The sequence below is a fragment of the Ascaphus truei genome, chromosome 3 (assembly GCF_040206685.1).
Source record: "Ascaphus truei isolate aAscTru1 chromosome 3, aAscTru1.hap1, whole genome shotgun sequence".
NCBI classification, from domain to species: Eukaryota; Metazoa; Chordata; class Amphibia; order Anura; family Ascaphidae; genus Ascaphus; species Ascaphus truei.
The window spans coordinates 65767535-65791019 of NC_134485.1; the positions used below are offsets into that span (position 1 = coordinate 65767535).

Genomic DNA, 23485 nt, shown 5'->3' on the forward strand with positions numbered 1-23485 from the left:
TGCATCAATCTTTAAGATAAAAAGTGATATAAGTAGTAGTGCAAATAAAACACATTTTGGTTGAAAATACAAATTAATAATACAACCCCTTTAGTTTCTGAAGTGCTGCTCCATCAAAGAGACCTTCCACGTGGTCTTACAGGAAACTATTCCCAGATCGTCCACAGGTATTGTTCACTAGAAGAGCTCTCTCTCTCCGTTCAGTCGAGTATGACTCTAGGTCACTCTATGGATCAGTGTTCTCCATGTCTTCCGATCTCTCATAGCTTCTTTCAATTCTGCTATGTTCAGTCCAGTATGTTTCTTGATGGTATCTAGCCAGCGAGTTCTTGGGCGGCCTCTTCCTCTTTTACCACCAGTCATTCCAAGCATGACGTCCTTCTCAAGCGACTTGCTTCGCATGATGTGACCAAAGTAGGAGAGCTTTTGCTTTGTTATCTTGGCCTCTGTGATTATCGGTTTGGTCCGTTCCAGAACTGCTTGGTTCCTTATTCTGGCTGGCCACGAAATACGCAGCAGACGTCTCCAGCACCACCATTCAAATGCATCGATCTTTCGCCTACCTGCCTTTCCAAGAGTCCAAGTTTCACAGCCATACATTGCTATTTGTAAAACGATCGCACTGACCAATCTGCATTTAGTTGCCAAGCTGATGTCTTTACACTTCCAGATGTTGTTCATACTGATCATCGCATTTCTTCCAAAGTGCCAACCGTCTCAATCTCAGGGGTGCAGTTGCCACCGCGATCAATTTTGGAGCCAAGGAAGATGAAATCTTTACAAGAGCACCAATCATTAAAAATAAACTTGGTTCTTGGTTGGGTACAAAACCTAAAGGATTCTTTAACTGCACCAAAGGTAAGGCCTGAATGCATGGAAAGAAAGCCATCAAATCCACGTCAAACAAAACAGGAGAGGCATTTGACATTGTTTTATTAACTGTCATACTGAAAATACAGTTTACCGTTATTGTCCATGCAATATGTAGGCCATACCACGAGACCACTGTGTATCCGCATTTTGGAACAGTTGCGGAACATACGTATTGGTTTAGAAACCCATAGGGTCTCCCTACATTTTAAACTAAATCACAATTCTGATCCCTCTGGACGCGCATACATAGGTATCGATTCTGTTAAAACTGGAGAGGATGGAACAGTGTGAGAAACGTACTGTCCCAGAGAGAAACGTTTTGGATTTTTAAACTGGACACACTTCAGCCTAAAGGTCTTAATATCGATTATAGACATTAATTCCTTTATCACTTGAATATTTTACTTTTGTTCTCTTGTTCTGTTATGAAGATTAAGCATTATATTATCTTATTCCAAATACTATATTATTTTTATTATTTGATTTGATTATTGTTGCTGTGTAATTTGGGGGTTATTTGGATGTTGTCCATGGTCCAGGTTGACTTCCTTTTCAATTAATTTTTTTGGTGCCTTATAGTAGTTATAAGCACTTTTTTCTAGTCCCGAAATATTTTTTTTTAGAGGTAGATTTGTATTCCTAATTTATTACCACATTTATTTTAAGGAGAAATATATGTTTTTATTAGTATTTCTCTGATGTCACTATTGTCATTAGGTGTATACATTTTGTATTTAAATGATTTTGTCCTCATTCTATTAGGACTTTTTCTATGATTTTGGAAGTCACTAGGGCTGTATCAGATTTGTATGCCTTAAACTTCGTAACCACTCTTACATAGTTCCGACGTGCTCATTTTGTTGCAATTTTTGCGGCTTCATTCATTTTTTACATTGACACGGTCACTGGTTTTTGATAGAGTTTGGCTACTTTGTATTATGGTGCGCGATGACATAATCGAACGGCAGCCTATTTAAAGATTGGACTCTAGTATGGTTCTGTATGTCCCTGAGGAAGCGGGTATCCTGTGAAACGCGTAGGGCTATGGGTGCTGGGATTTTCTGCTTAACCAGACGCAGGACTGGAACCCTCATGCAAAAAAATGTAAGGGCCCCCTAAATAATAATTTAAAAAAAAATTGTTTGCACTTGAGACTCCAGGTTAGTAGCCTTGTGAGCACCACCCCTCTCACACACCACCCCTCTCACACACCACCCCTCTCACACACCACCCCTCTCACACACCACCCCTCTCACACACCACCTTGCTCTAAGATCCACACACACTCCCCACATGTATTAAAGGCTTAGTATGCCTACCCCATGGTTTACTTACACCCCCACCTAACAAACTGAGACGACACAGTTTTGTGGAAGTAAAAATTGGTTACAGCTTTATTGCCTTAACAATACTTGAAAATAAACGGTCAGCCAGTCGCTAGTCATTCTCAGTATCTTCGGCGGGAGCCCTTCTCCAAACCGCCCTAATCTACCGTCCGATGGGAGACATCTCCCGACCTCCCCATCATCCGCTCACCCTAGGCCCCCCTTTTCATGGTCGCCTGGGCCTACCTGCATAATATAGAGCCCAGCTTCCTAAGATTGGTGTCAGGGGTACAGCGCCTGTCCGCCTGCGTCGGTGCCTCCGGCCTGCACAATCTTTTCGGGGGGACCGCTATCTGGGGCCTATCCGCATAGGTGGAGCCCCATTTCGGGTATTCACGGTATCCCTACGATGACTGGCATGACCGTTCCGCCACCCGGAGGCCCCATTAAGGCCACTTACTGGGGACTCACCTCACACACCATGCTGTGACCCTAAACCCTGACTGCTGATCGCTTGCAAAGGCCTGCGCAAGTTATTAATAAAAATATTCATGCTCTCCTCCGTCAGGTGTACCCCATCCCTCCTGTGCCAAGTATGCCCCCTGTCCTCGAATTCCCCATGCTTCATAGTCCGCCCCCCACAAGAGAGGATGAACTTACGGATGTGTCTGTTCACTTCTCGCCTTGCTTCTCGATGCCCACAAAACTGAAAGCCCCCTCCATACTATCTGAGGTATAATCTCTGACCAAATAACAACTGCGTAACTCCAGAGGGCTTTAAATCTGGTGCAGTCTACGTGTATCTGGAGGATTAAGTCTAAAGACTTGGTGGACGCCATATCGTTCCCGCCCAGATGGATCATTATCACGTGGGGCTTTCTTCCGTATACGGCAAGCGTACTTGTGGTGGTTGGCACCAAATCTCTCCAGCACATTCTTCTCTTACCCTGCCATCGTATTTTCATGCTCTCTCGTGGGATTCCCAGTTGCAAACCCAGCATGCTCGCTGCCTGCTCCCGTGCCCAGTAAATGAAAGAATGACCTATCAGCCAGACTTCCCGCACTGCTCCTGCTTTTCCCACTACGAAGACAGAAAGCATGTTAGAACTGCACGATTATTTAATTACTTGCCTGCTGGGACCTAATGTACCCCTTGTAAGCATTTGATTTCTACCTCCCCAGTTCCTTAACTGCGCGATATGCAGCCCCCGCTCGGAGGCTACCGTTGCCGCCCCAATTCGAAACGTGTGGGTCCCAAAATTGGTGGCATTAATGCCTCCTGATTCAAGGCAACGTTTAAAAATCCTGTTGAACTGAAATTTGGTTAGAGGAGTTGAATCTTTATGAGTCAGGAAAACCTCGCCCCATTGTGATCGCTGCCTGGTGGAGAGCTTTGCCGCCCTCACAGGGCACACCTCCCTGTTCTGATGCTGTCTCAGATGTACCCAGGCCCCTTTCCCTGCTTGGTCAGTTTTTGACCTGTGTATGCGGCTTGCTACAGTATCCTCCTCTGTAATCACATTTCCGAACAACAGGCCAATGTCCCTGCTAGTTTTTGATGCTGCTACCAGTTCCCCTACTCTAAAGGCTCCAAAGAAGGCAAACGTGAAAACCGCTTTAAATAAATTGATTTCGAAAGGTCCTGCGCCTACTGACTCTGCCGCCATGTTCAAGCTCTGCAACCTCTCCACTGTTACCGGCTCCCTCTTATCCCCCTGCTTGCGCTTCCCTCTGCCCCAACCAATCAGTATTCGTCTGAGGATAAAGTCCTTGGTGATATCTACCTGTCCCCGCAACTTCAGAAAAAATGCAATGCCCCCTAGCGCACACCCCGCCTTTGCCCGTGACATGCTTGCCCGCTTCTGGGCAAGTACCAAATTGATTAGCTGATGGGTTCTGCTAATCTTACCGCTCCACTTGGAGGCCTTCCTGAAACTGCGCCACGCGTTGTTATATGTTTTCCACGTGCGGGTGACTAGCGATTGCTGCACCAAATCCCATCAATCGCTCTGCCCTAACTGATACAGATAATTTGGGCAGGCCAAAGCGCTTTCCTGCGCGTCTGGGGCTGCCCGCCTCGAGGCAGTCCAGTTGAAGCGAGATAATGCGCCTGCGATTATATTAAGCTTCCCTGGGACATTATTTGCTTTAAGGTTTATATTCCCCAGCATGCACTGTAGGACCAGCCTGCGCAATAACCTTATCACTGGTGGTGACGTTGCCGATAGGCCGTTCCCTGCTTCTACCACCCCCAAATTGTCTGCCCTGAAAATAATACGCTTGTTTGCCAATTCCTTGGCCCATAACTCCACCGCTACTATAATGGGGAACAACTCTAGGAAAGCCATGTTCTTAGTTAGCCCTGTCTCCACCCAGTCAGTTGGCCATGGACCCGCACACCACTCCCCTCTAAAGTATGCCCCGAACCCGTGCCCCCCTGATGCGTCAGTGAAAACTGCAGGGCGTCGCTGGTCTCGCTCTTGATCCACAGCCTTCTCCCATTAAATTGGCTGAGAAAACCCCCCTATACCACCAGGTCTGCCTCCCTAGTGATTCAGATACGGTGTTGGGGCTTCCTTGCCCCCGCAGCGGCCCTTTCCAACCTGCGGGTAAATATCCTGCCCATGGGGATTACTCTGCAGGTGAAGTTTAGCAGACCCAGCAGTGACTGCATTTGTTTCAGGGTCACCTTCTTGGCCTCCCTGACCTGACCTAGGCTAGTTCTAAGCTTCCTGACTTTGTCTGCGGGTAAGCATGATTCCCTTGCCAGCGTGTCAATCTCTATACCGTGGAAAGACAGTATTTCTGTTGGGCCCTCCATTTTCTCCTCCGCTATTCCTTCATAATCCTCTTAGAACTCTCTAGCAGCCTGTCGCACAGCAGGGAACCTGGGGGACCCATCAGCAGGAAGTCATCCAGATGGGGACTGTGCTAGTCCCCATTTACTGACTATGCACCAGTGTAGGAAAGTACTAAATGCTTCAAAGCAAGGCTGATTCTATGTCAATTTTAGCCAAGCGTGCTCCCTCCCCATGTGTGTTAATTATTCCTATGGCGTGTCGAATGATTGGTATTGTACCCGGCATAGCTCCGGGTCTATGGCATCATTTACAGACCACTCCCTTGGATATGACAGGTGTTGTATTAGCCTAAATTTGCCCTGATCCTTTTTAGGCACCACACCCAGCGGGGAAATAATTTACTGGGTGAGGGGGTGATGCGAATGGTCCCACCATACATGCCAATTTGATCTCCTTCTCTATTTTCTATAATAATAATTTGTTCTTGTATAGCGCTGCTAGTTTTACGTAGCGCTTTACAGAGACATTTTGCAGGCACAGGTCCCTGCCCCGTGGAGCTTACAATCTATGTTTTTGGTGCCTGAGTCACAGGGGATAAAGTGATTTGCCCACGGTCACAAGGAGCTGATTTTCTCTTTAACTATGTGTGCATGTATCCTTGCAGATTTCGTCTCACTCGCCTCGTTGTACTGCCCCCCCGCCCGGCATGTGAAAGCCCCTCTTCCAGGAATCTTGCCTTCTCCCGGTCTACCTGCTTCCTTATGCGCTTTCTCCCGGGGAACTCGTCGCTGCTTGCGTCTGAATCAGTGCTTGCCCTTGTGCTCTCACTATCGTCGCTGTCTGACCCTTGGGACTCACCGTCTGACTCTGTCATAACCGGCCCCACATCACTAACATCATCATCATCACTTTCAATCACTGCATTATCATGCTCACCTGATCCTGCGGCTTGGACACCTGGATGACTGGTCCTGGATCTTTTGCTAGTCACACGACTCTTGCTGCTGCTCCCCGGATCGGTGACGCTTTCCTGTGCCCCTGGTACCGCGGGGTGGGGGGGTTCACCCGGGAGACACCCCAAGCCAGTGGCCGTGGGGCTGCTGTCGGTGAATCCAGGGCTGGTGCAGGTGCATAAGGCACAGGGGCGGGTGCATGAGGCGCAGGTGCGTGTAGTGCGCATAAGGGGCGGGTGCGTGAAACGCAGGGGCGGGTGCATACGGGGGGTGGGGAAGACGCGTGTATGTAAGGCGCAGGGGCACTGTGGCGGTGGGGGGGTAAATCTGCTACAGCTGTGGAGGGGGTGGCGCCGGTGTGGGGAGGTTCAGTGCAGCCGTGGGGGGGATTATGGGCAGCAAGGGGGGGGGATTTGGGCAGCATGGGGGGGGGAGATCTGGGCAGCCATGAGGGGGGGGGGGGAATCTGGGCAGCCATGAGGGGGGGCATGCACATCGCGTCACTGTCACTATAAGCGCAGTCTAAGGAATGACTTCACTAACAAACACTTCCCCATTCAGAGGCCCCTAAAAAAAATTAATTATTATTTTGAAAAACAAAAGTAGCTTAAGTACCCCATTCAGAGGGCCCAGACATAGGCTTTTGCTTTATATCACACAAAAACAAAAGCATCACAGCCTTTGATTTAACTATGGGTACATTCAAGAAAGCAAATATGGTTAAATATGGAACAAAATGCTGTTCTTAGCTATATAGGACAGCCCATATTACTGCATGTGCATTTTGACATCAGCATGACATAAAATGTGTGTCCGTCTATCCCCTGCCAACTTCTGACATGTGTAGAGACTCCCCCAGCCCTGCGCTGAGTAGCCGGGATACAGACTCGTGTTGTGATGATGACACGTGCAGCTGCCTCTAAGCACTGGTTGCACTATACTAACTTTTGCGACGCGTTCTAGGCGCGGTGGACGGGCCTCACAAGGACCAATCAGCGTTCCTTTCGTGTGCTGCGCACTCGCTGATTGGTAGAGGCGGGCCGGGCATCTCCGCTCGATGACGTCACTGAAGCGACGACGGTTTTGGAACGGGGAGGTGGGAAGCTGGCTCTTGCAGCCGGGATGCGGCCGCTGTGCGCGCGGACCGTGCTGCTCCTGTGCTCGGTGCGCGCGGGGACCGTGCTGCTCCTGTGTGCGGCGTGCGCGGGGAGCGACGGAGCCACGTGTGACAACGGCCGGGTGAGGAGACGGTGCCTGCGATGGGTCCCTCTCCCTGCACACACTGCGCTCCTCATGTGTGTACCCTAATAGCAAAGCAATGCGTTTAAGCCCTGAATGTGTTAGCTACCCATAAGGCTGGGGACATGGTACTGCAGACCGTCCCCACGCTGAGCGAACAGACTGGTTAGGGGGCGGGCCCAGTCCCTTCTACGGGCGTGCGCTGTGCGTTCAAGCTCCGCCCCCCCAGTCAGGCTGGTCCCAGTTAGGCTGGTCCCAGTTAGTACCCTGTCGCACACCTTTCCTCAGCGGTGTGCGACAGGTTTTCAGGCAGGCAGAGAAATTTAAACTCATCGTTTGCGACGGAGGCGTGACCACTCCCCTGCCGCCGGCGGTTCAGCTAATGAGGGCGAACCAGCCGCGTGAGGTCATGGCCACGCCCCTGCAAACCCACCGCCACGCCCCCTCCCGTCGCAAACGCTCCTCTCCCCCAGATCGCGGTGCAGCTCTGTGCATGCGCCGCCCCCCCCCCGCCGGGCGCGCGTGCCACAGTGCTGACTGGGGACTCGCCCTAAGGCTGCGGTCCCAGTGCGTTCTACAGCGCACGCCTCGTCCCCCCAATCTATCCGGGCCCAGTACATGCTTCGGCGCGTATTTAGCAGCCGCACTGTACTGCTGGTTTTCACACATACAGTTTTTTTTGTATGTTGAACTTGCGACGAGGCGTGGCCACACCCCCGCTGGTGGTTTAACAAATGAGGGCGAACCAGCCGCGTGAGGTCATGGCCATGCCCCCGCAAAACCCCAGCCACGCCCCCTCCCATCGCAATCTCTCCCTCTCCCAGGACCGCGATCTGCGGGGAAGCGCTGAGCACGTGCGCGTGCTACAGAATGCACTGGCTGCGGTCCCAGTAATGTCTGTGACACGCCCCCGGCGGGGGGGGGGGGGGGGGGCGGCGCGTGCACAGCGCTAACCGCGATCTGCGGTCTGACAGGGAGAGAGGGAGCTTGCGACGGGAGGGGGCGTGGTCAGGGATATGCGGGGGCGTGGCCATTACGTCACGCGGCTAGTTCGCCCTCATTGGGTGAACCGCCGGTGCGGGCGTGGCCACGCCTCCGTCGCAGGGTTTAAACTCAATTTCATTGAGTTGAAAAAAAACCTGCAGCAGGGCGCGGCTGCTCTTTCAGCGGGAAGGTGCGTACTGGGCCCTCCCCCATTGAGGGGCGCTGCTTACACGCACAGCGCGTGGCAGTGACTGGGACCGCAGCCTTAGGCAGTGTTCGCGTCCATGTGGAGTGCGTCAGGGGCGCGCGTTGCGCAAGAAATCAGTTCATACTGATATCTTGGAGCTACAGGCCGGTCACGTGAGTGGTTCAGCCAATGAGGGCGAACCAGCTCCATGACGCCCCTCGGTATGCCCCCCACGGCCCGTCCACCATGGCCAGGTAAGCGCCCGCTCACTGACCAGCCTCCGCACGGGCGAAGGCACCATGGCCCGGGCCTTTGGCTGCGGCCAGGGTGGAGCTGAGCGTGCAGGTGGTCATGCGCGGCGGCGCAAGCGGCAAATTCAAATTTGCTTGCTTGGCAAGCAACTAAGCGCCGCGCTTACTCACGCTGGCCACACATTGCCGCAATGTGTTTCATCGTGGCCAGCGTGAGCACGCCCGCTCAGCGCCACCCTGGCTGAGGCCTAAACTATTACACGTATAACCATCAATAAGCTGCCCCTGTATGCGAGTCCCACTGCCTGAGCAGTGCTAGCACTGACCTAGTCTTTCCATTTCAGTTCAACATTGAGTTGGATCTCCCAGATGAGAGAGCCTATCTGTGCCCTGGGGACCACTGGCCCCTTCCGAGCCAGGTAAGAGGATCCGCACAACCTAGAGGTTTTTCCCTCATGTGTTTTGCTTGGATTGTAAGCTCTTTGGGACAGGGGCCTCCCTCTGCCTTACGGTGTCATGTAGTTAATGCTCATATCCCCACTGTTTGAACGTTATTTCCATGCATTGCCATTGTGTAAGGTGCAGCTTTACTCTGGCATTGTATACATTCACATTATACATTCCTCTGCTCCTCCTTCCTTATTCTGGCCCCCATTTAATAAGTAGCTTCCCCAGTACTGCACAATATTTCAGTCCCATTCATTTGACTTGTGCTGAACTTTTCTCTAGTTTGAGGAAGATGGGTTCTACAGGATATTAAATAAGGACTTCCCTTCCTCCTTTCCCTCTTTCTCCGTCTCTTTTTCAGGCTCCATTAGCAAAAGTGTGACTTCTGAAGTACTGGGGGATGAAATTATAAAAGCACTTTAAACTTCACATATACTCTTGTGTCAAAAATATGAATGAACCTTTCCAAAAGGTTTCTGCACTTCCATTTTATGTATATATCGCTGATAAAGGTGCATGATGAAGTGTGTTTAAAAAAAAAATATATATATAGTGTTCGACAAACCTATACATTTGCTCGCCCCGGGCGAGTGGATTTAACCCCCGGGCGAGTAAATGTTGGCCCAAGCAGCACACGTTTGGTACTAGGTGGCGAGTAGATTTTTTTGTGTGGCGAGTAGATTTTTTTGGTGATTTGTCAACCACTGTATATATATATATATATATACACTATATACTATTATGAGTGAATAGATTTTGATGTTTGCACAACTTTTGTCATGTGCTGGACGCACTCTAAAATTGTACATTTCGCTCATCTTGGCCGTCGTGAATTTGTTTTCTAGCACCCATTTACAATTTTATTTTTTCTGGTTTCGATCTCTTCAGCTGTTACATGCTTAGTTGTTTATGTATATATCACAACATGGTCTAAAAATATATATAAACAATAACTGCAATTTATGGTCACACAATACTGAGGTGTAAATAAAACAAAATAGTATGCTTTCTCTATTAATGGCACGTGTGACGGCTGCCCCCATAGTGGTACTTTGTCATTTAAAAAGTAGTGTATTGGTACTCCATCATTCCTGGCAGTATCATCATTTTTGACCCCTGATGTCTGCATATGCCTCATCTGTAGCTTTTCACAACATTGTTTGCTTGTGGAATGGGTTCAGATGATTGTCATAATTGTATTGGACATTGCCTTTTCTTTTTATTGCCCGTGCTAAGGCGGTCTACTTTAATTTCTAATGCCAAGTTCATTACATCAGGATCACTGCACTGTTCATGTTGGTCCATCCATTTGCTAATGCAGCAGCAGGGTCTGCAACCTGTTCAACTGCAGAGATTTTGGCCTTGCACTAGGGCAGGTAATTAATGCGTCATATCTTCTCCCCTGACAGGTCTTTCCAAGCTTGGCCACAAGATATAAACAGGAGGTAAGAGGCTGGCGCACAGCACTGTGAGCTGAGTATAATGTAACATTTGGTTGGTTTAATGCAGGGGTGATGCAGTACTGCAGCATTGGTATGCCAAACATGCCCATCCTTCTGAAGTATTTGGAAAATATTGTTTTCTCTCCCCTCTTTTGTTTGAACTGCACCTTGATTAGGTGTGGTATATTACATACCATTCTGTCATTGTTGGTTTGTTTTTACTGTGTACACGTAGTCCTCGCTATCCAACGTTTCACTTTACAACGAATGGCATATCCAACGCTTTACAATGCAACACTAAGGGCCGTTTTTCAACGCCGGAATGCGTTATCCAACGCTCACCGCCACTGATTAACATGGGACTCACTTTACAGCGGTTTCACTATCCAACACTACTTCCAGAACGGATTCTGTTGGATAACCAAGGACTGGCTGTATTTTTTATTTTGCTGGAATCATTGTGTGCTGTAATTAAGGCCTGCAACATTTTACACTTTATTTATTTTTTATATGTATGTATTCTATGACAATTTAACCAAACATTGAAATCCTCACTGTTCTGCAACAACATTCCAAATGCTCTAATAAGTTTACTCTACTCTTTCTGCATGTCCATCCCAAAATACCACTTAAATCATAAAGGGCTCCGGTCTTCTCATGGTCATTTCTACACTTACTGTGTATTTTAATGGGTATGCTTCATTGACAAAAAAAAATCAAACAAAGAAACCCAATGCATAGGATTCTGACTCTCCATCTGAAACAATATTGTGTGTGTGTGTGTGTGTGTGTGTGTGTTTGTACTTTGGATTATGGGGAATTAAATGCAGGTTGTTATCTTGCAGAATTCCTACCACGCCTGTATGGACTCGAAGATAGAGTATACAGCCCGTATTCCAAACAGGTGGGTAGCCTAGTAACCTCTCGCCATGTCTCTATCACACTGATAAGAGGATTGTTGATGTACTACAAACCTAAGGGCAAATGGTGCAGTGAAATATAACTACATTTTTTTTTCGAAATTAGCACTTGAACTCCTTCTATACAGGAAGATTTGATTTGTGTGTAAGCTGGTCTAGTTCAGGGTAGGCGCTCATAGGACCAAATGAACTAGTACTAGATTAAATATAGGCGACTGATGATGATGATGATGATAATAATAACTTAAAACTATGTTGCCATATTAATCAAATGCAGATTGTTGTGACAACTATTTGTAAGATGTGGTACAGCATATGCAGATAAATTATTAATCCTTACTTTTTTTTCTACTTAATAATGCCCAAATTCATCAAGTGAAATGACAATACTTGCCAGATAAGGTTAAAAAAAACCTAAAGCAAATGGAAACACATCCATTGTGGTATTTAAACAGCTTTTCCTTATTTTACCACATTTAAGATCCTACTCCTATTTATAAGCCTTTTTTTAAATTTATTTATTTTTTTCAAATCCTTTTACGCCTGTGTTTTATTGGGATTGTGTTCTCAATATTCGGTATGCTGTGAAGTTGCTTCCCGTTGCTGGAAAGGATTTTAGTCCCATTTAGCTGATCACTGGATGATAATGAGAAGCTGCACACAGAGGACCAAACAAAAATAACCGTGTTTGTGTGAAAAAGGTATATGAAGTAAATAGTATATTTCGGTGCACTGGGTCAGACACCCTCCAAAAAAAAGTATGCAGGTCCCCAGCTCTCACATATAAGTGGATAAACAAAATAATCTCACCAAGTGCAGACCTTTTCTTTAATGCACAATCCTTTTTTTTACTCTTAATTCATTCTGCACAAACACTGGTAGTAGAGCACATAATACTGAGCAACCGCAGCCTTCCAAACCGGACCAGATCCAAGGAGGGGGGGAAAAAAACCTTTATTATAGCTTGGATATTAATAACCGACTGGTGGCCCCAGACCTGCCCCTATGCGTTTCTTGGCAGTGGGTGTTTATTTTTTTATTTTTAAACCACTATTGTGCATTTAAAGAAAATTCTGCTCTTCATGAGATTTGAATTGACCAGGGCATTCCCATGAGTGTGTCCTGGATGCAGCGGGAAGAAGGGTGAAATTTGGCAATTCGGTCTCTGGTTCTTCCATGTTGGAGCTGTGTCCCACATGGGTGTTTAGCAGTTCCATGTGCAGGCTCCCTCTAGAAAGTCGAAGAGTGCGCATGATGTCGCAGTCGCCCAGGAATAGGGGATGTCCGACCCCAGGTGAATACAGGGATTGCGAGAACCCATGTTACCTGTTGACGACAGTCTCTTTTAAGGATGCAACAGAAAACCATGTGGTTTTAATTCTTTATTTTTTGGCCGCCGGCACAGCATGTAAACATGGTGTAGCAACAGCTTCAGTATCCAGGTTCATCTGTTTGAACCGAATATAGAAGAGGCAGTGGAGAAGGGAATCAGAGTGCCAATTTGAAGTGCTTTTGCATAAATAAATTGGCGATTTGATTACATTGCAGAAGCACAAGCTGACGCAATTGCCAGGCAGGTCTATAGATCATGTGGCTGCAGACTGTCCTGTCTGAGACCCAAGTTAGCTAATTCTACCTCCCCATATCGTCTTTGCGGTATTCTGTTTTGAAGGGGACTTCCTTTTTTGAAAGAAATTTGATTCTGTTTAAGCAATTTGTCATTGTACCCCCACTACACCACGCTGCGGAATATGTTGGCCCTTAACAAATAAATAATAACCATGGGGCCTTTTTCACGACTGAAGAGGTACACCCAGCAGAGGGAAAAAATGCACTAAGGGAAGTCCTGCAGCCCATGGTAGGAGGAAGACTCTCTACATTGTGGTCGGTATGGGTTTAGTTGGTAAGGGACAAGTGGGTCATCCAGATGATTTATTTTGGTTATCTACTGGAATTCAAAAGTCCTACTTAGAAAGGACACGTTTTGCCATTTCAACATTTCCCAAAGCAAAGGAAGCGGCTCGGGCGCTGAATTGCATTCAGAAAGACCTGCTAGCAAGCAAGATAATAAAAAGGGGTTTCTCCTTCACAGAAGCGGAATCTATTCCAGAATAGTTTTGGTAAAGAACTTGGAATAAAGACTTGGACTTGGAATGTAAGCAGGTGTTGCTATGTAATGTAAGATGGAGTCGCTAAACTCAATGTTACAGGAAGGAAGACCAGAAGACTAGCTAATATCAATGGACCTAAGACGCACCCCTGTATATACCGGTGACCATGGGGCATCACACGTTTTTCTCAGATTTGCAGTAGGCATACGCCATTTGGGTTACACAGCTCTACTTTTTGGATTGGCAACGTCACCAAGAACCTTCACCAAAGTCCTGGGGACTGAGTTAAGAAAACACAGAGGCCAAATTAACTATTGCATCAGGCGGACATAGTAATTTGAAATACATGGGTAGATTAGAAAAGAAAGGAAAAGGCAATTTACTTCACACACAATCATTGATTTCTGGGAGTCCTCTTTCAGAAAAGGGAAGGGGAAATGTTACTTCCTCAGGACGCCATTTGCAAAATATCCAAAGGAATTTGGAAGATCAGGAACGCATACCAATGGATTGTATGAAGTTACAGGAAAAACTTGCACCAACACTAAATGTTATGACCTTCCACATGAGACTGCTGCAAACATTTGCTTGTACTCCAGAATAAGAGATGAGATGGTGGGAAATTCAATTGAGTCATTAAAATGGGCGCTCTTAATGAGACCACCAACTGATGCCAGCAGTTCAGTTTGGGGAGCGCAAATAGGAAACGGTCATCAGATTTCTGCAAGCAGTGAAAAGATCAGGACCTCAAATCAGAGGTAAAGTTCCGAATTTAGGACATGTTTTTTGGCCTGGACGTACCGATGGAACATCCATTTGAAAGACTACAACAAATTCTGTTACAGTTGATAACGTGTGAAACTGTGTTCCTTATTGCAGTTACATCTGCAAGAATAATCGGAAAGCTAGCTGTAAGCATGGTCGTGCAAAAAACAAATAAATATATATACACATACACACACACCAGGACAAAGTGGTCCGAGGACTGTCATTTCCTGCCTAGGGTGGTGTCATTTTTGCCACTTAAATCAGGAGATCATGATCTCATAATTTTGCCCAAAGCTGAGGAATCTGGAGCAGTCTGCATAACTTGGATGTCGTTAGGTGCCTATAGAGTTTAGACAAGGTTCCTCCTGGATTAGCTTGGAATAGGGCAAGCAGCATCCAAGTCCACAATTGCTTGCTGGATTACATCCTGTATCAAGCGAGCCTATGAGCATAAGGGGCAGTAAAGGCCAGAAAAAGTGAAGTAATATTTGACAAGGTACAGAGCTGTCATGGCTGTTCAAGGCGCAAGCATCACCCATGGAGTTGTGCAATGCAGTGGTGTGGTCCTCCTTCAGTACCTTCATGAAATATTATAGTTTGGCCATCCAGGGCTCAGCTGATGCAAGCTTTGGTTGGCAAGATCTTCATGAAACTGGGCTCTTAACTAATTTGGTTGAAGCAGATTTTGTGGGTTCGTACTGCAATACCTTGTATTGGAGCTTAGCAAATCTCTGCCTTTGAATTTTACTTTAGAAAGATTTGTTCTCTAAAACAGAAATGGAGAAACTTCTTCCCCCCCCCCCCCCTATAAAACATAATTTTTAAGTAGGATTCATTGGTGGTACTCCTGGTTTAAAGACAAAGTAGTGGTGCTCCTTAATACCATCTACCACTGGATAGAGCGACCTGCGGTAAAGATCACCACCCTTTGTTGTGACTGCAAGCCATATTAATTGGTTTAAAAAAGGATTAGACATATTTTTAGTCCCGCGTTCCCATAATTGTATTTGTATGAAGCGCGTGATGTGCTCATGCAATTTCTTTCGCGTTATCATTTGTGTGCAGCTTTATTTTTTTCTTTTCACATTTATGGGGTGCAAGTCCATCAGTGGCCATTAGAAAGATGGGCAAGAAAACAACCTCCATTATTGTCTCTATACTTGTAATGCTGTAAATAGCGGGGACCCCAGAAATGGCTCTTCCGTGCTTTTGCTTGGAGGCTTTCAGTGCTGACACTGGTTTATTGGCAATTCTAATGTACTTGCCTGTATGAGCATTATTATTATTATTATTTACAAAGTAAACTTAACAGAAATAATACTGGTGATCCATACCCCTAAGTATTCTATGATGACCACTTTCAAAAGCATTCATCCCTAAATTAATTCTACCTTTTTTCCTTTGCATGAAGTGGGGTGCACCGACCAAAATGGGCTGAGTATGGCGAGTACGTGTACTGCCCGCCCCAACGCTGGGTGCACAACCTTAAGGTAAGTCACGTAGAGAGAATAATGGGTGAGGATTTGAGTGTCCCATGGGTTAATAGGATAAACTGGATTAATTTTTTTTAATTGGCCTTGTATTTTTGGTGGGTGCTATGTCTATATTTTTATATGTAATTATCTTTTTTCTGAACAGCTAAAAACAATGTACATTTATTTGTTCATGCACAGTTTGTCTGAACTGCTTCCCATGATATGTTTACACCCACCTCCCTCTACGTAAACCACCTAAATCCATTTGCCAACAAAGGGCGCAGCAGTCAGATGACAGGGTGACTGCGAGCTGTTATTAGTTTGCACACTGTGGGATACACTTTCTCTCTCTCTCTCTTGCAGCACGGAGGCGTCGCCTTCCTGTACCATCCCTGCGTTCATCCGCAGCTGAAGGAAGCGCTGTCCCTGGTGGCTCGCTCCTGCATGTACAAACACATCATTACCCCTCTCCCGAGCCTCTCCAGGGAGCGGGTACGTTCCCCTCTGCTCGTTCTCACGTTCAGGGATGCACAATTATCTCTTTCCTAATAGCTAAGGAAAGGTTAAAACCACCTCAAGTGTAGACCAGGTTTCCGGAGGGGAATGGAAACACATACTGGTTAACATTCTCCTTTATTTTTTTCTCATTCATTTTTTACAGCTTCTCAGAAAGTATAATAAGTACATTTACATATGATATAACTGACCACGTGGGCCAATCACAAATATAATGAACATACAGATCAATATTGAGCACAGCTACTACAAAAAAAATAAATGGTAGGCATCATAGGTTTAATCATTGGATATATTTAATATTTTGTCCTACAGACAGATTTTACTCCTTTAAATAAATTACTAGCGCTAAATTACTCACAAACACATATCTGTACAATCGTAAAGAAATCTCCAGATTTTTAGGACAGTTTGATCCTGTCTTGATTAGTAACTCCCACTCCTTGGCTTTAAAAAATAACGTATTTGTAGTTTAGGGCGAACTCAAAAACTGCCCTTAAAATAAGGTGTTTGACACCTGAATACTCTTAAAGATATGCATTATCCTTCTGTAGAGGGAGATATTGGCTCATCTTGGCATTTTCTCAGTGTTGAGCATGCTATGTGGTGGGAAAATGGTCTTGTGCGTGTTTACCAGTAATGCATACAATCTTTTCAATATTTGGGAATAAAACATTAGTATTTATGGTGCATTTTCAGTCAGAGTATGAAAAAGTAACAGTGCAAGTTGGTATTTGGATGAGTTTATATCACGTTTGTTAGCAGCTACAGAATTATTTATTTTATAACCCACAGATGTAGCGGACATTATTACTCCTGTTTGCACTACTGTGTTATTTCTGCAAGTTTTACTTCAAGCACCATTGAAACAACACGCTTTATCATGCATTATTCCGCTTTAACATGGGTATAAACATCTGCTATATCTGCACATTTGTTTGACAACATTTAACCTACTGTAAGCTATTAGTCTATAGGAAAGCAGGCTTGTTATTCCTTCACATGACTATACTTGTAGTCCCTATGGATCTGCTCCTGCGTATTTAATTTTGATCAGATGGCAGAGCGATTCATGAACACCATGACTATAGAGCTTGTCCCTCTAGCAGTGAGGAGCATTTGTATAACCCCATGGGAAAGTTTGCAAATGTAACCTATACTGTAGCTTACTCGTACAAAGTCCTTGCAGTCGGCTGACTATTGATGTTTGTTTCTCAGTGTCCCGTCCCATTGTTGACCAGTATGTGAATTGCTCCATATATCACCATCATACTCGGTGGACATAACCATCAATATGCAAGAACCCAGATGAATGAGAGTTGGGTGGTTTGGAAAAGCACAAATAACATTTTTGACATTCTGGCTCACGTCTGGAATAATTGACTGACTTTTTCTAAAATGATTTTTATTTTATTTCTTTTCCACATGCTTTTCTCCCAACGGAACTGAAAGTTTTTTGCAATTACAATTTAGCACGGGCTAAACAAAATTGTATAGGCACAGCCCCACCCGATTTGTGTTTGGTACCCGAGGCACAGGGAGATAGTGACTTGGCCAGGTCACAAAGCGCCAACACCGGTATCTGAAATAGGCTCTCCTGCTTCAGTACGTTTGCAGAGTCAGTGCCTTTAGTCACTGAGCCACTCCAAGTTTGACAACCTTCTAAGGGGCGAGACTTGATAGCACTGAGGAACTAGTGTTACAACATATACATTTCATGATGTGCGTGTGCATTTCCTATCTTTAAAGTTCCACTTTATTAATTGGCCTCCATAGTGTTGTGTTGTCCCTCATTCTCCTCCCCTAACATGTCCTAAGCTGGCCTTCTGAAAGGCAGCTTTCTATGTGGCATCTTGTGCTGCTCCTCACTTGTCTACCCTGACGCCCTCTTCTCCCAGCCGCTGGCCCTGGCTGCATGGTGCGCAACGCTGGAGATGTCCTGGATAGATCCGAGCGAGACGAGCGATTGGTTAAGGGTCAGCATGTACCGGGTTTTTGAGCATGAAACGGAGAGTGGCGGGTCCTACCAGCACTTGCTCATCCGGCCATCCTCTGTGGTGTCTGATAAACGTGACAAGGATGTGTGTCCCAAGAGTTACCTCCAGGTGAGAACCAAACCTCTTCTCTACCACTACTCTAAACTCTTCCCTCTGCTTTCGTCACTTCTGCTTCTCTCGTTGGAGTCTCTTAAACCAGGGACGGCCAACTCCAGTCCTCAAGGTCCACCAAACAGACTAGGTATTAGGGATATCCCTGCTTCAGCACAGGTGGCTCAGTTGTTGATTGAGCCACCTTTGCTGAAGCAGGGATCTCCTTAAAACCTGGCCGGTTGGTGGCCCTTTAGGACTGGAGTTGGCCACCCCTGCCTAAAACCCTTCCAATATTACCCCCCCACTGTCTCTTTCACCATCTACCTCAGCCAAAATTAATTTAAATACCACTTGAACTAATATGTCTGTGGTATGCCAGTTCAGGTCCAGGTTGTTTTTAGAAAAATCAAAACATCGAGACATTCTGCAGTCCAAACAGATGAGTTCAAACTATCACTGTTCAACGTATTAAAGTGTTTTAAATTAACACTTACGTGAAAAATAGAAGACACTGCACACTCAAATATAAAAAAGTAAATTGAAATACAATCTGGTCTGAATTGTGTGATTTCTTCTTTTTTTTGGTGTGTTTTTAGTGTTTTATCAATATTTCTGTAATACATTCTTTGCATTGACCATTTCTCATGAGAAATAGGAGTAAAAGTCCAAATGTTGTATAACGTTCTGCATTTTTGTTTTCCTTTAAACATTTTGAGGGTCCGCATTAGGGTCCTTACATGTAATGTGTGTAAGGGGCTCATCAGAAGTCTTTATAGTGTGCTTTACACATGAGCTCAGTCACTGCCCAGTGCCTATATCGGGGTGTTCCATCTCCAGTGCCTATTGTCCTGACGGGTAGTACATGGGTCTTATGGCAATGGTCTTTTTTATGTATATATGTATTCATTCACTTCTTTATAATACCACCAGGTGATGCTAGATCATTTTCCACACCCTGAAATGCAGCTATGGAAGCGGAGGAAAAAGATGAGGAGAGCTGTCTCACTGCCTGCTGCTGGCCTGAAATCAAAGATCACCCCTCTTCTGACTAACCCTGCAAGACATTTTGTAGATGCACCTAACAGCACTGAGGCCATTGCACCAAATGAACGGACCACAGTGAATGTTGGCAAAATTAAGCCTGGCGTCCCACAAACTATGTTAGTGACTGGTGTAACAGCTTCTCCTTTTCTAGTGTTTGGATCCCCAGGACCTGTGACTTTAGCTCCTCCTCGGACGTCCCATCAAGAAGCTGCTTTTGGAAACCCAGGTGGGAGGGTCAGTAAGAATGAATCCGATAGGAATACTGAGCGCCATGAGCCTGACCTGCCAGCACTGCAGGATATACCTACCTTGAGAACAATTTCGCAGGGCTCATCTGAAAAGACCTTGGTGCCTTCCTCTGTAGAAAAGAGCTGGAACACAAATGGGGAAGCAGAAGACCACAAGGAAGAGCAGTCACCCCCTGCAGGGGCCAAAGAATCCTACTCTACCAGCCCTCACCAGAATAGGGAGGCTGACCGCAACAGTTCTGTAGATGGGGTAGGGGCTGCAGACGCTGAACAGGGAGAAGAGAAGATGGATGATCATCTCCGGAAGACGATGCCCAATACATCTCCGAAGCCCTCTGTGACCCCTGTAGGAGAGAAATCAAAGTGCAATTGCCCGCAAGAGTCAACACCACACCCTCCAGCCATGGCACAGAAGGGATCTGATGTTGGGCATCGGAAGACCCCTGACATGTATGTTTCCACCCCACGTACAGAGGAGGCAACCTGGGCAGCTGCATCTCTAACCTTTCTCTTTGTTTTGTTGACCGTGTGCGTGCTGTACACACAAATCTACAAGAAGTTCCGCAAAAGTCGGAGCCTGTACTGGGCCTCGGGAAGTAACTCTGAGGAGACGGAGAGTGTGGCTTGTGAGTATCTGAAGGGGGGGGGGGGGGGGAGAGAGCATTACTGGAGCAATGCTTCTAGTATGTGCCTCAAGTTCTGTAAAGCTGTATTGAGGTGATAGTATTTGTGTTCCTGTACTGGAGAAGCCTGACAGCAGAGATGCACCATTTGGCCAGTATAGTTTGCTGGTTTTCCTTTCTCTAGAGGCTTACAGGCAAAATGTTTGGTTGGTTTTGCCTATTTATAGTACCACTATATATAGATATAGATAGATATATCTAGATATCTCTATGATGAGGAAGTTTTAAAGGGGAAGTGGTGGTAATTCAATGAAGAGACTTACTTTTTGTTTCCCCCGTGGCTTCAACTCCCCAATTTCATAGCATTGTCTCCTTATTCTTGCATTTATTCTTTCCTAAAATATGATTTATGCCCCTGAATTTAAGGGCTATCATACACCCTCCCCCCCGTACCCTCCTCATTCCTCTTCCAGTGTGTACAGTTGTGAGGTTTCACATCATATGAAGGCAGCTTTGGATTTGAGGGACCCACCCATGGCAAGATTTATGTGCTGTATTATAAATATGAGCATTTTTAACAATGTGTTTTACTAGAAGTAATTAATCACGTAACCACTCCGGCAAAAAAAAATCATAGTAACTTTATCATTTAAAGCGGTAATCCCACTTAGAGCCTGACTGAGGTAATCACTGGGGCATGTTTAGTGAGTTAAAGGGGAGATTAACTTTTCTCGGGGCAGACCAGTTTTTATTTTTTTTAATTGATTATTTTATGTCTCTAGTAGCCATGTGCTTTTGGAAGGATTTTATTATGTTTACAAACAGTCCAATCAACAGAAATTAGGTAAACTTGTACTTGTATATTAAACCGTTTTTTTTCTCGTGTGTGTGTAAACAATGGTAAATCATTAGCCACGAGATATAAAAGGGAAAAAACAAGTACCAGATGAGAGAAAATTACATGGGACCCAAACCTTGCTACTGAAGCCAATTCCATTCATTTTTGTACGTACGTGTATATACATTTTTTTTTTTAAGCTGCTATGTTGAGGGACCCGGGGAGCCCAGAGCTCGCCTGTCCAAACTGGAAGACTCAATATGGGCACAGGCTCAGGGCTTGCTCCTGCAGCCAATAGAAAAGTTATAACATCATCAGGGGTAATAACATCACGGCTTTCTATTGGTGACCCTTCTGGCCATATTTATAGAGTTTTGTCTCAAAACCAGCACATCACAGAAACTAAGGACCCCGGGGGACCATCAATTATCGTAAGGGACTTGTGGCAAGTAAGCTGCAGTTGTTCAACAGCTGTAGTGATTAGTGCAGGGTTATAAAGCGGCTCGATTTGAAAAATAATTGGGTTTTGTTAGAAACCGTGTTACATTGCTTCTTTACACCAGTTTATTGACGTTCCCTCCCTGCTTCTCTCTCAGCTGTTATCAAGAGGAGGCTGATGCAAGGTCACAGTAGGAGGAAGAAGTGGATCGGACGCAGGAAAACCCCTGTGGTGCTGTACGGGAGTTTAAGTGACAGCTCTGATTAATATGGAGGATGCTGGAGGAAGAAGTGGTCCAGTGTTGCTGGGCCCACTTTATGATGTGACGGATACTCTGATCTGGTGGCATCCAGTAAAAAACAAACATGGTTTACCTGCAAGGCCCAGACTGCAGGTCAAAGCTGAAGTGTCACAAAAACAGTTGTACTGTTCGTGAATACAGGAGAGTACAATCTTGTTGCATTGCCTAGTAATACAATGGCAGCTTTGGCTACCTCAACGTAATATTCCATCACTAAGTTTCCTTCCCAAATTCCATTATCAAGCTTCACTTTGTTATTAGTATGGATTCCACCCATTTTAGTGATCCAACATTTAATTAGTTTGGAAACGTTTATGGTTCTATCTATGCTGTAAAAATAGAAACTGAGCATTTTAAAACTCCAACTTCACCATAAAAGAATGCGGGCGGGAAGTTGACAGCACAATATTGTGGAACTCTATGCCTCCTGGTTTCATCACATCTCAAGGTCTGAACGAAACTGGGGAACGTAGGCCAGATTGTAGTGCCTGCTATAGGGCAGCATGGTAGTGAAACGTTTTAACGAGTTCGTGAATTTGGTGCATGAACAAATGGCAAATTTCACCAAAAAATGTTCAGGTGCCCAAAAATATGCATGGTAACACGATGTAAAACCTGGCAACTTTTTGACAATTTTACTGAAATGTTGCCATTTCAAAACCAACTGCAATTACCCACGTCTCTAGTAATGAGAAATGCTGCCATCTAGTGGCAAAATAACCGTAGGGCATCTTATGCCTATATTCTTTCGGAGGGATTGCCTTGGGAGGACCTTCCTACCCAACTTCTTTCTTGATGGCGGTCTGCAACCTAATGGAAGAAAAAAAGCTAATCCTTAAATTCTGTTCAGCGCAGGAGAATCACACCCCCATCGCCGTTCTACACCCGTTGCTGCCAGGGTTTTGTAATTCATTGCAAAGCAGCCGTCTTGTCACCCAAAGGAAATGTTGCAACAATTAACCCTTTAGTCGGCGTAGCAGTTTTTTCAGGCAGAACTTGTCAAAATGCTGCTGGTGATGGATTTGTAAAGATATATTTTATTTTTGTATGTGCAGGTATTTTGTACTTTGCTGTATTTTTTATTTTCACACAAACCTATTTATTTGGACTTTCCTAGAGAAAGCAAAGGTTATTTCTTACAGCTCGTGTATTATATTTTAAGTATTTTCAGTAAATAAAATATTAGTATTTGACAAAGGACGTGTCGTAATTATAATGCTGGGAGAGATCTGGGAAAAAAAAACCCCACGTGTTTTCAGTAACAAGCCAGAGATCCACTTGAGAATAGGGAAGGAAAAACAAAGTTACTACTTCCCATGCATTTGCTGCCTGAAGTTAACGTCTCATTGAAAAGAATAGTCTGCAGCTTACAGACATTTTAAATATAATACTTAGGTTTTGCATGGTGCAGGGTCATATAGCATATGTGGAGGTTTAGCAGCTACTTCCCCCCTGAACTCTGTTCCTTTATTGATTTGCCGGTTACTAGGAAGCTACCTGATGGCCGTCTTGGAAAAGGACAGGTGTGCTCCTTTTTAAAGCAGCAATACGTGTTTCCCCCCCTATTTTTTCTTCTATATGTAAAGCATGCGACAATGTATAATTCTAGT

The 23485-nt window shown here is 45.4% G+C and overlaps 1 protein-coding gene across 5 annotated transcripts; it reads left to right on the forward strand.

The window, feature by feature from the left end:
• Nucleotides 1-6994: 6994 nt before the first annotated feature.
• On the forward strand, nt 6995-23072 carry TP53I13 (tumor protein p53 inducible protein 13). 5 transcript variants are annotated; one of them, XM_075594205.1, is made up of 9 exons: nt 6995-7048; nt 8958-9032; nt 10470-10505; nt 11348-11406; nt 15713-15791; nt 16140-16268; nt 18191-18397; nt 19313-20300; nt 21732-23072. In XM_075594205.1, exons 1-9 carry the CDS (start codon nt 7010-7012, stop codon nt 21839-21841), a joined length of 1722 nt encoding a protein of 573 aa, XP_075450320.1. In that variant the 5' UTR covers nt 6995-7009; the 3' UTR covers nt 21842-23072. The 5 variants fall into 5 exon arrangements, with proteins under 5 accessions (XP_075450320.1, XP_075450318.1, XP_075450319.1 ...); XM_075594203.1 differs by having other exon boundaries at nt 7016-7191; XM_075594206.1 differs by lacking the exon at nt 6995-7048 and adding an exon at nt 7124-7247.
• Nucleotides 23073-23485: the final 413 nt, after the last annotated feature.